This window comes from Balearica regulorum, chromosome 3 (genome assembly GCF_011004875.1).
Source record: "Balearica regulorum gibbericeps isolate bBalReg1 chromosome 3, bBalReg1.pri, whole genome shotgun sequence".
NCBI lineage: Eukaryota > Metazoa > Chordata > Aves > Gruiformes > Gruidae > Balearica > Balearica regulorum.
The window spans coordinates 79321800-79334506 of NC_046186.1; the positions used below are offsets into that span (position 1 = coordinate 79321800).

The following is a 12707-nucleotide window of genomic DNA, read 5'->3' on the forward strand; positions in this document are numbered from 1 at the left end:
GTAAGAATTGATAGACATTATGCTTTTTAATTTTCTCTTCCGAGAGAAAAATAGTGCTTTTAAAGATGTTTTTTAATATGTTGATAAGTGGCTAAGAGCTAGAATCATACAAACGGTTGTAATAATGAGACATCAGTGAGCAATAAGGAAATGTTTTTATTTGAAACCCTACGGACAGCTAGCTCTTGTAAAACTACTGAGAAACCCAATGGACTCTCCATTTCTTGATGACTAGGAATCATGACTGGGTGCTGGGTTGGAGTCCAGGCTGGCAGAATAAACTGTTAAAATACATCTGCCAACTTCCTAACTCCTTCCCCACCACTGCTGTTGTCTCCTTTCCTAAGGGCCACAGCTCTGAGGACATCTCCAGCAAGCAGCTCAGGCTCAAGTTCAGAATAAGGCACCGTCCCCGCCTCCCCCAACACGCACACTTTTCCACACCAGCACAGGGTTTCGGGAGGGCCTTGTAGGAGGTATTTAAAGCATAAAGGGGCAGTTTTTAATCTGAGCCAGGAGTGGGCTAGAGGCTGGAAAAGCCCCACGGAGCAGCTGAGGTGCACGGGCAAGACTCTGTGTGTAGGAAGGGTGCAGCCCTGCACGAGGAGCCGCGAGGGAGTGGTGCTGTGGCGATGCATCTTACTGCAGGACCTCTCCTCGCGGGGTCAGTGGGGAAGGGAGACGTTGACTCTGCAGCACATGAGCATGTTCTTGCACTTGTGTCTACGGAGTGTTTAATGTTATCTCTTTCTCAGGTCCTGCGGTGGCCAAGAAGTAGCATCTGACAGTAAATTGGTGGTACGCAAATACAGAAGTTGGGCAAAGCTAAAATCTTTCGTTTGCAAGGGAAGAATTTGCTGATGTTTATTGCTGTAATAAACAAAAATGAATCATTAAAGCTGAACTTAGAAAACATATTAAAAGTGAAAATAATATTTTTCTCGTTAATTCCTTTTTTCCAATTGCAGGTTCAGTGAGTGAGAAGCTGCCACAACGAGAAGGTGCAGGAAAAACAGGTAAATATCTCAGTTGGCCTTTAAATGGAAACTAAAATAGCTGTGGGATACACCACTGTGATGTTCCACAGGTTTAAATTATCAGCATATATTTATCATGTATTATATATGCATATATAATATGTATACATGCATTATGTGCTGTTCATTTCATGTCTGCATTGGAGAGAATTAGTAAACTTATGAGTATAAAGTATATGTACGTGTGCATGTATTTGTCTATATATGCATAGACATTATATTTTGCTAGTCTCAGCCCTACAGACATTGCTATTCTGTGCTCTTTGGAACATAACTTTTCTTCCCATAGCAACACTCTGAAATATTTTCCCATACTGTTTGCTTGCCCTGGAGGACCGATTATTCTGTCTGTCTGATAAAGACAGCATTCTACAGTCCCAAAACCTCGGGAACTGGAGTCCTTACTTTATTTCCATAGCAATCACTGCTTGAGTCATCTTGGACCCAGCACTATGCTCTATATTGTGATTAAATCATCTGGTGGCTTACATTCGTGGCCAGATGATTGTTGTTAGAGATAGATTGTGGTGTATATCTTGTTGGCAGGACAAAATCCGATGCGACTCTAACATAGCTGGTAGATTTAAATGAGGGTGATGTCTGTGCTTTAAACAAAATTAAAGCTAACACTCTCCAAACACTTAAAAGAATTTCAAATTCAGCTGAAAATAACATACTAAATGTTGCTGTCAGTTACAGTGGCATAAATTAATTTTAAAGTTACTCATATTTGTGCTAATGTTAATGACTATCTGTTTGGTCCACTGTAAATATAATTGAAGTATTTTTTTTACAGGAACTTTTGCAGCATTGTAGTATGCCACATTTAAATAAACTATTGTGCTGTTAGGTTAAGAAAATCAGTACTTCTTTAAAGGCTAATAATTACAAAGTACAAAGGAAAACTGTTCCTTCATGTATTTCCAGACAAATTGTGGGTTCCACTAACCCTAAGCTACCCATTTGCTTTAGGTCAGGACTTTCATTTTCAGCTTTGAACTGAATGAACTATCCCATATATAAAACTTGTCTGGAATCCTTTTTTTTTTTATTTTTTTTGGTGACTATGGCGGCTGAGCTGCTGAACCCTGAATGAACAATCCTAGAACAAGAAGTTTAAATGTAGACAATTTATCAAGTCTCCCTTTGCATCACATGTATTCTAAAGTGATACGGTTGCATTTTACTCAAGCCTTGTTTTTATTCTCCAGCACAAGCCTGCAGTACGAAGGGCCGCTGACCTGCTTCCCAGTGGTCCCTGCCTCTTCTCCGATGCTGCTTAACTTCCTCTCCCCACTCTTCTTCCAGCCATTCACTGCTGTATGCTTTACATAAAGCAGCGTTGTCAAACACATCACAACCTGTTCAGAGACCATCACAGAGTACTGAAGAGGATCAGCTATCTGAGTTAAAGAGCTGTGCTTTGGCTTCACAGTCAGTGTAGTAAAAATATTTTGTAGCTCAGTTTGAAAGAGCACAGCAGTAGTTTTCAAAATAACCATAAAACTCCCTGCTCATCTTTCCTCTGCACATTCCTGTGGAATAACCTGGGGTGGCTGGATGGGGGTACCTGCCCGTATTGTAACCCACCAAACTTAGGCAGGTTCACCGCATTCTCCCTGCTGCAGAGGACATACTCCAGACCTTCAAGTGTGGTCTTGAGGACTCTACTCGAGACAGCATAGCCTTAGCCTGAGACAGTCTCTTCTTCCAAGATGTCCCACACATACTCACAGGAGAAGATGACCTGGCAGGCCGTATCTGTTGCAGTTGTGCAGCTCGCTTTGTCTGGGTATTCCAAAACGGAAAGAAAATTTCCAGCTGCAGACTTTGTAGGTCCGGAGCTTTGTTTGCAAATTTGCATATTAAATCAAGCAGGAATAAAGCTTAAAAGATAATCCTAAAGTCTCTTCCCCGGTCCCCCAGTTCCCTCCTCTATCCAAGGAAAGTATTCAGACTATCTGAAAAGCACAGGCCTCAGAGATGGGATCTGATTTTTTCTGATTTTTAGCTGACTGCAGGGCTATGTTCTTGGTGACTTACCTCTGATAGAATTGTTTCTGTTTAAATGTATACACATATGCACTGGTATACACATATGTGCCAGCAAGGAAGGCTTATGAAGTTAACCTGTAAGATAGCTAATTAACATGAAGATGAGCTGCTCTACAGTTGTGACTCTCTATTGAATGTTGTGTTGAACAGTGAAATGCCACATGCCTCTTCATTCTTAACACAATATGTTTTTATGAAAAAATGATGTACCTGACAGAGTGCAAACAGAAAATGAATGTGGACATTTTCCTGCAGATTAAGGGTAGTTCAGGAGCTATTGTAGCTCCTCCAGTTCTGGAATGAAGTTAATACCTTTTAGATTATACAGATATCCTTTACCAAATGTTTGGTTTGTTGATGACCAAAAGCAAACTTCTTTCTTTCTTTTGGGTGAGGGACACCTGAGGACAGTTTTGTGACTCAACCATTAAACATCTGTTGAGTTAAAAAAAAAAATAAATAAAAAAATTGATAAACTGTTTTAAATGCAGCTTGAACGAAGTTCAAAAGGCTAATTTTGATTGGGCTGATAACACTAAAGTTACAGCATTATATCTAAATTTCAGGTGATAACATAAGATCAAATGTGTCACAAACTGAAATTGTGTACTAAAAGATGATTAGAAAAATGTCATTTAAACTCCAAACCGAGTTTCTGGCTGGGCTCTTGGCAATATTTACCTACTGTAAGCTATCCTCTGAAATTCTGGGCTTTCTGAATCACATACTGATCGATGATCTAAATGTATGTCTTGGAACACTAGGATACTTGATGAATCCCCTCTGAAATTAATCAATGGTCTTACTCCACCACCCAGAGGACACCACAAAAATGCCAGCAAAACTAATGAGAAGTGACAATCTCTTATGGCATTGGAACAGAGTATCCTGTCATTGTGTGGACATGAAGAATGAGCGCTCTTAAAAGATGTCTCCTTATGTTTTGGCTAAAACATTTTGCAGTGAAAACAAGTTTCTATTGCTGCTGCTTTGGTTTTGTGAAAAGCATGGAGGTTAGTGTTCCATGGCTGCAAATTTGGTTTTACCTGCTATCAGTATTTACTTGGTATCTGTATTTGCTGTGAACTAGGCTGTGGCTTCCAGAGCGGAAGGTCACAGTGCCTCCAAATCCTCTGCATGATTTGCATAAAGACAATACAGATTTACCCCCACCCCCCATGATGGTGACACCAAAACAGGAGGAGGCTGTTCTGAATTGCAGTAGCAAGAAGAAACGGAAACAGGTAGTGTGTTAGCCTTAAAGCTGCCGCTCGCTGTTACCCTGGCAGGGCTTCATGCAAGAGAAATCTTCTCAGTTACCTTCGGTTCTAGCTTCTATGAAAATGCCAGGAAAACAATCTGGAAACTATGTTGGTCTGAGATCCAGTTGTGTAACTGCAATAAATGCTAATAAAACCCTTGCATGGACGATGCTGTTTACTGCAGAACGTATTGGTCTTGGAGTTAGCTCCATGCTACAATGAAACAGCAATGACCGGAAAATATGTTCTAGCAAGGTCTATTAAGTCATGTTTACCCACACAATTACCTTAATTTTAAAATATGAAAACGTCATAAGGTAAAGATAGGCCTTTGGGTACTGCTTCTTCTCCCAGAATGCTAACTTTAATAATTTTTCATATTGATTTTTTCTTTTCCAGCACTACTTCCACTCTGTTTTACCGAACCTAAAATTACCCACATTCTCTTACCGTTTCTGTAAATTTTCGTCCCTCTTTTCTTGCAGTAATGGTTGGTAGTGGATGGATGGAGATGGCTGACTGGAGGATAAGAATTACTCAAACAATATTCTGGTTCTTTAATCTGTGAATTTTGCTTATAAAGTCAACTTGACTCCTAAATAGATCCTGCTGTGCCAAAAGAAACTTTCCTTTCATTTTAAGGCGTCAACATGTCTGCAGCCACTCGTTCGCCCCAGACAGCCTTTGCTTTCACAGGTCTTGCCCCTTTTATTCATTTCTCTAATAACTTCTTTAGAAATTCTGATTTAATCAGTTTTAATCTATAGGTATCAATGTGCAGCTTTAAAAATGAAGAATTAATGTTCAAGGAGCAGCCTGATCACTTCTTGCCTCATCAAAGACCCTGCAAACATTTCATCAGCCATAACCTCAAAAGCCATCCATTTATAATCCATAGTCTGTAGATGTAATATATCTATGCTGTGTAGTACCTATAAGTAATGTTTAAATTATTGTTTGTTTACCGGCCGGGGCTATGTGCAAATCATTAGTATCAATCATGTATGTACACTTATTTAGCTTACTCTCATAATTGTAGTCTCCTTGCAAATCTTTTCCATTCTGAATTCAGATGATGCCTCAGCTCCCGCGCTGGAGACTCAGCCTCAAGGTGATGAAGAAGGTGAGCATCAACAGGAATTTAACAATTCGGTACTGGACTATGCAGTACAGACCATATACCACAACGTAAAATGCTACCTTAGAGTTAGGGCAACTGCTGGAGCAGTTGGAAGAAATTGCAAGAAATTGAAAGCATCTATACCTTTTTTGCAGATAAAAACAGCAAACACAGTAGAGTCTGTACTTACAAGCAACAAATTTTCTGTGACAGTTTTGAGATGACACTGCAGCTATGGAGTCTGACGTTAGCGATTTTAATTGCCACTACTCAGGTCAGAGACAGGTTTTAAACTTGAGCCAGAGCGCAGATTAAAACTGTACAGCTAAATAAGGAAGTTAAAGGGTAAATTCTGTCCTTAGGATATTGCCTAGTAATGTTAAAGTTGATGTTTTGTCAGGCTTATTTGCCTCTGGGGAAATTCAGTGCTCGGTAAATGGAAAGCTCAAGGCCTATACGGAATGATAGTCCTGTATTGTGGCTGCCTTACTACTCACTGCAAATCTCACGGAATCTGATCTGAAGTTGTTATATATTTTGGTTCCACACTGGAAATTTTTATTCTGATTAAATATAATTTTAGTCTAAAAGTATTTATTTCAACCTTTTGTATGAATGGGATAAGGAAGAAACTATTCATGACTTTGCACAAGTGCAGGTTGTTGCTGTCCCAATACAAACCAGGGTGCCTTTTTCTTTTTTAGATCCATTTATCTTTAAAACTAGCCACTTACTTTTTAGCTGCTAGTAACTTGTAACGTTTATTTATTTAATTTTACATTACATATAAAAGTATAACATTTACAAACTTTTTTCTGTTGTTGTTTTTGTTTTTGGTTTGTTTTTTTTTTTTTTACCCTAGATATAGCTTCTCGTTATCCTACGTTATGGACTGAGCAAGTAAAGAGTAGACAAAACAAAACCAATAAAAGCTCAGGTAAGAACTTGTGTTGTCCTTAGTTTGCAAAGCTCCTGTGAAGGCATGCATTTATCCTTGTTAAAACTGAAACTGTTTAAGTGAAAGCTATTTTAATAACCATTATGTTTCCACTCTTACACGATAGCAACTTATTGATTTGCTTTGTGATGGTTTTGTAGGCTCACACGTCTTATGTTCCTTTTGTATCAAAACATTTTTGGGCAGGCTTTATTAGGTGTAAATTGCCATTACTGCACTAATGTCTCTGACTCACATCTGTTTGCATCTGTGAGTGGATCTGACATTTATTTTTTGCATCCTCTTTAATTCTCTATCTCTTTGTTATCTACTTGTATTTTCTTTTTCTTTTGGGTGATGTGTTGCAAGAAGGTGCTTGGGAAATGACAGGGTGGGTTACATGTGTTTGGTGGGAAATCCTAGGAGGCAAACCTGAAAAGCAGCAAACTCCCATCAGAAACCAGCTGTCAGTTAACAGGAAATTGGAAAGACAGTGTTACCTGATTTTTGCTGCATCACTCACCTGTTACTTACAGACTGATCACCAGTTTAGTGTGGATTAATTATGTTGACTTTTTTATAATTGTTAAATTTTGGCTTTATTTTTTTCACAACTCTTCAGAGTTGAGCTTTGTAAACCTGGACTAGGCATGTCAGGTGAATGTCTTAAGCCTGAAGCCTCTAAAATATTCAGATACATTCAGTGCTTTGGTGGACTGTAAGTTTTGATGCCTTCCTCACCGTTCCCTCCTTTCAGTGGAACAAATGTCAGAAAAACTTTCTGAGTTTCTTGGTTTCTTTTTCTCTGGAAAAAATGTTTTGTGTGAAAGGAGACATTAATGATACAGGCTACGACTTAGTAAATCACCCAAAACCACACTTCAGATCCAGTAGAAATTGAGGTTGTGCTTTACATTAAGTACTGTGCTTAAGTATTTTACTGAATTGAGACCCAAAAGGACTTAACAAGACAAGCGATCATCATAAGAAAGAAAGAAAGACATATCCTTACTAAAAGATTTACAGATTCCTTTATATAAGCTATTTTTAACATCAAAACAATAATTGTTAATACTTTTTCCTCTCCTTGATTATCCAGTAGGCACTTAAGGGAAGGACCTTTAACACAGTATAGACAAGAAATTGGAGCAAACACTTTATGTGCTGGAGATTTATTCTATCATTTCTTTAGTAAGTGCTAGCAAAACCAGAATTCCTTTGTGATTTCTGCCATGTATAGTGTATAGAAATATGTCACTTTTAAGAGTGTTTATTTCATTTTTACGGTGCTAGAGAGTAGCTAGATCTAAAGCAAGAATTCTTGAGTTTGCAGTGCAGCTGCTGGAAGTGAAAGCTTAAAGACATACACAAAAAATTAGGAAAGCGTGTAAGAAAAGGTGTGTTAATTACTGGGAATTTGTAACCTCCAGTCCATCTAAGGACATATTTACAAAGGAAAAGAAACCAGGAGCATAGTCTACCTGTTTTATGATTGCTAGCCCATGGTGCATTAGCATCAAAAGCATGACTACGTTGGATTTGCTAACAACAGGACTTGCTCACTACCCTACTGTGTACAGAGGATCTCTGGAGGGCTAGCACACGCTACAGTCTGTGTTGCCGTACCCAGACTAGGAGGAGTAAGTCAGCCTTGTTGTATTTTGTTGTAGCCAGCCCTGCCGTATTTTGTAGGCATACCTGATGCACTAGAGTGGACCACTGCTCTCTCTGCTGTAACTTCTCTTGTATATGTAATATGACATAATCAGCCAAGATGAATGTAGATGCTAAAAACAGTGTCTTTACCAGGCTGTGCTAGGCAGTATCTCTCTTCTAGACTCTAAAAATAAATGTGTGGAATGTGACCATATATTTGTAAGTTGTTTTGAGCCTCACTCATAATCAGTAAACTGGTCTTTTAAGGTCTTGAAAAAACTAGGTTATGTTTTCCCCTTATTATTTCTGTGAGAGGTGCCAAGGCTTTTGGGAACATCCACAGAGAATGAACTCTGGGCTGCTATGTGTACAGAATAGGAAGGACCTTGTGACTGAATCCACTGGATTGTAAACTAACCACCTTTGGACACCCGTGCTTCAATATAAGGGATAAATACAGATGTCTTTACTCAGTTTGCTTAGCAAACTCTGATTCAGACTTAGTCATACAAACACCAGAAAGCTTATTGAAATGTATCTGTCTGAGTAAAATAAGGAGAATTTATGTCTGCATATGAACTGTGTTTATAAAACAAAATATGAAACCAAATTTATTGATAAGGGACTATTTTTTCCTTTGTTGTTCTATAGTAACCCAAGTGCTTTCAAAGAAATTCTTCAGGTGCAAATAACACTATGACCTAGCCGTGCCTGTTGAAAATAACTAAGGAAAAAAATAATAAGGCTAAAAGTTTCAGGTAAACTCCAAATATCCTACTTAAAAGCTGACTATTTTAGTCTGTATTGTTTTTTGGGTTTTTGTGGTTTTTTCTTCTTTTTCCCTCCCCCCTAGCTTTGACCTGAATATATGGTCACGGTGAACAAGTCATGGTATTAGAGAAACTTGTCTCGACCTGAGAAATCAATCTCCTTAGGAGAATGTTGTTGTGAATTAAGGAACACAAATGAATACATTAAATTTATTGTACTCATCCTGAAACGGTTTGCTTTGCTACTCTGCAAATGACCTGCCAGTTACAATTATCCAGTAAAATCAGCATAAGCTTTTAGGTTTTGGAAGATAGAAAAGAATAGTTCAGGAAATTCTAGTTTATATTAATTATCCAGTGCTTTCATTTGATTAAATCAGCCTAAATTAATTTAGCACAGAGTATTGGCATTTGGGAGACTTACAGATGCAGGGCATGAAATTACTGGATTATGTATCCATGCTCTATAATGACTTCTAGTGCATATTCTTTTTCTTGGTTCAGAGAAATAGGCCTTTGCTGCTCACTACAGACATCTGTAGAGTGGAATTTAACCTACTAGCTTTTGATGATAAAATGTTATTGCAGGCAAAATCCCCGTAAAAATGGCTCTGTTTAGTGTGGTGGATTTGGGTAGAAACATCTCCATTTTAGCTCTTTTTGTACGTTGAAGATGATTTTCAAAATTTTTGAAAAGTCTTTTTCTTGCTAAAATAACATAGTGTTTGCTGAGATTATGTTTTATACATATGCCTTGGTGACTTTGCAGGTATTTTGCAGATTTTTTTGTTTCTTCTGGATTTCTTTTTACCCCCAGACTCTTCATTTCTTCCTCCATTTCACAGAAAATATTGTGGGTTTGCCACATCTGATTGACAAAAATAAGAATTATAACAGCAGCTATCAAAAATAAACAGAAATGCATTGAAAACACTGAACATGGGACTATACGGGTTCTGATTAAGACATCAAAATGTAGCAGCCTACACGCTGCTGTCAGTACGTGACGTCAGTGCCTAAACTCCTGCTGTAGTTTGTGGAGATGGTCAGCGCGGTCAGTGGAGCCTAGGGAGCAGCCCACCTCATCGTAAAGCCAACGCCTGCACTTGGCCAGCTCACTAGATAGCTGGACCTCACTCAGTGCGGTGGCTAGTTTAGATCTCTAGCCTACATGAAGATATTTATACTTTAGAAGAACTTTATCCCACCCCAGTATCAGCTGAAAATCTAGGTAGTATTCTGTTAGAGCTTTTGTATTTTGTAAGGACCACAGGACAGACGGGGGTTTTGCCTTGAAGAAAGTGGGTATTTTGGACTATGTCTTCAGCAGTTGCCAGTGACTGTAGCTTCAGGGCTAGGTGCAACCTTGATGTGGGTGGAGAACACTACATGACAGTGCAGATACTTTCCTATCACCTAACAGGGAAAATACAGTTCCCTGAGGAGAGCTCAGGTTAGGCTGCAGATCTCTGAGGTTCTCCTTGCTACATCTTCTCTACCAGCAGTTTATATTCCTGTGGGATTCTTGAGAACGAAATGTGACATTTTTCAGAGGATCTATGCCCTTTTTTTGAGTTTGAGTATCAGCAAAAGAAAGCTAGTTTAATCCTTTTCACAATGGCCAGTGAAGCTTAGGATTCATTTTGTTAGCTCGAATTTAAGAGCCAAATTTTTCTAATAGTTTGCTGTTGGAACACTTCCATGAAAAATACATAGGGTGAGTTTAACTGATAATATTGTTAATGTTCAAAAAAAATCTTAAAGTACAGAATAATTTCTAAGTACAGTCTGTACACCACACAAATGAGAATAAATAATACTCAGTATAAAATTTCATTAATTTTACAAATGCAAGGATGCAAAAAGTCATCCATATCTGAAATATACTTACATATGTGCTTCAGGTCTTTAGAGATTCTGATGATAATATAATTCAAGTTGAAAGAGCCAGGGTTAAATAATGTATCATTGGCTAAGACACAGTACAGTTTCACATATTTACTCTTCAGTTCTATTCTCTTGTTATTAATAATTTTGTATTCTGTTTCCTTGAAGACTGAATAGGATGGCATTATTAGCACTAATGATTTATATGTTCATTGATCAGTTGCATATTTCATTTAATGAGCATTGTAAAGTGATTGAAAAAGTGGTGTTTGTTTTGTTGATAATCTGGCATGACCAGCAAAATAGAACCCAGGAAGAAATTGTTGCATTTCTTTGTACTTTACTGAACTGGACTTTGATTCACGTGTTAAATTTTAAATGCATGAAATGAGTGGGTAGAAATTTAGGGCCCCTGGCAGTCAATGGCAGAACTCCCAGACAGCGGTTGAACAGCCATTCATACTCTGACTACATGGTACTAGTTCACCCCGTAGTTCACATTTCGTCTGGATCAGGCACAGACACATGATGTAGTGCTTGTGCCAGCTTCGTGCTTTCTGCCAGCTTTATGCCTATATGCTTTAAGCAGGTGCTAGAGGACAAGCCATACGTAATCCAGCATAAAATAGGGTTGGCCCAGAGGAAACCCTGTTCTAGCATAAAACCTGCTGAGGCAGGGTCAAGCTGTCAAAATTCGTAACATATCTATGCAAAAAGTAGTGGATCATATGATTATGACATTTTTTTTGTTCAGAACAAAGAACCCTAATTAGGAATTCACCGTCTCCTCAAACTATGACTTTAGTGACTTCAAGAGTGCCCAGATTTCAGCCACTGTACCTGGATATTCTGGAGATGTAGAATCATCTTCAATTGCATTTCTGGCTTTGGCTATGCACACACGAAAGGAACACGTAGCTTTTTATTTAATTTTCTGACACAACAGAGTAGTGTTTTATTGCTGCCATTTTACTACAGACCATCAGTTTCAAGGCTTTAAAAATCTGTTACAAGATTTTATCAATTAGCCGCAGAGGGCTCGATCCAACAAGAGTTTAATTCTCAAAACGCCATCTGGGAGAACACTGGAGTGTACATACAGGAATGTAGTGTAGACTGGCTGCAAATGTAAATGAAAACAGTTAGTATAACATCTACTGTAAATACATTCTTAATAGACTAAAATAGGGCATTTAAAGTGATAATGTAACCAGCAGTTATGTGTCTCTATACCAAATACCTGCTTGCATTTGTCTGTCCATATAGTCTGAATCTGTTGGCAAAGTTGGCCAGTGAGACTGAGTAATGTGACAGAGTGACATTCTAAGATCTGAATGCAGTTTTTATTGCCTTGTCATCTGAATGCTTTAAAGCATTTGTACATATGAGTTTTTCTCACACGGAAACTATGTTGGTTGTCAGTGAAGTTTCTGTTTTGTTAGATTGCTTTGTTTTGTTTCTCAGAGGCAATTGTTCCAGTGGGATCCCTGTGCACTGATCATTCCCTGAAAGTCACCTTCTTAGAAAGGACCAAGACAAACCTTGTTCCATACTCCAATGCTCATGTTCATTCCAAACTGAACCTGGCTAATGTCCTCCTGCTATGCCTATCCTGGCAAAACTCAGCCCTGAAGTTAAAAAAGCCTGTATGAAAAAAAAACAAAAGTAGCAGTCAGAGTTTCTGTGTCTGCCCAGTCACATTAATTCTAATAGCCATTCCTGTCTAAGCATAGGACAATGAGTAACTTACAGACAGGAAAATGAGTAACAGCTCAGTGACTTTGTATTTATTCTAATTAATTGTTGCATTTGCCAGATGTTGCTTTTAATATTGACTGAAGATAAATTACGTGCAGTTGAAGATGTGTGAACTAGCAAGAGAAAAATAAGATCCAGTTGCATGTTCCCAGCTACATATTTATTACAAAGCAATTAGAAGTTTTCTAAAACTATTTTGAAGTAGCCTTATTTTGCAATGTGAAG

General features: G+C 38.3%; 1 protein-coding gene across 5 annotated transcripts in view; it reads left to right on the plus strand.

Moving 5' to 3' along the window:
• The window catches only part of SMOC2 (SPARC related modular calcium binding 2), a 149371-nt gene that overhangs the window by 66419 nt on the left and 70245 nt on the right, over nucleotides 1–12707 (plus strand). For 2 of the 5 annotated variants that reach the window (XM_075748621.1, XM_075748622.1), the window contains exons 5-7: nucleotides 969–1016; nucleotides 5394–5477; nucleotides 6337–6411. In XM_075748621.1, the coding sequence (XP_075604736.1) occupies nucleotides 969–1016; nucleotides 5394–5477; nucleotides 6337–6411 (207 nt within the window). The remainder of the gene's footprint in view (nucleotides 1–968; nucleotides 1017–5393; nucleotides 5478–6336; nucleotides 6412–12707) is intronic. The other 3 variants (XM_075748623.1, XM_075748624.1, XM_075748625.1) reach the window with 2 other exon arrangements.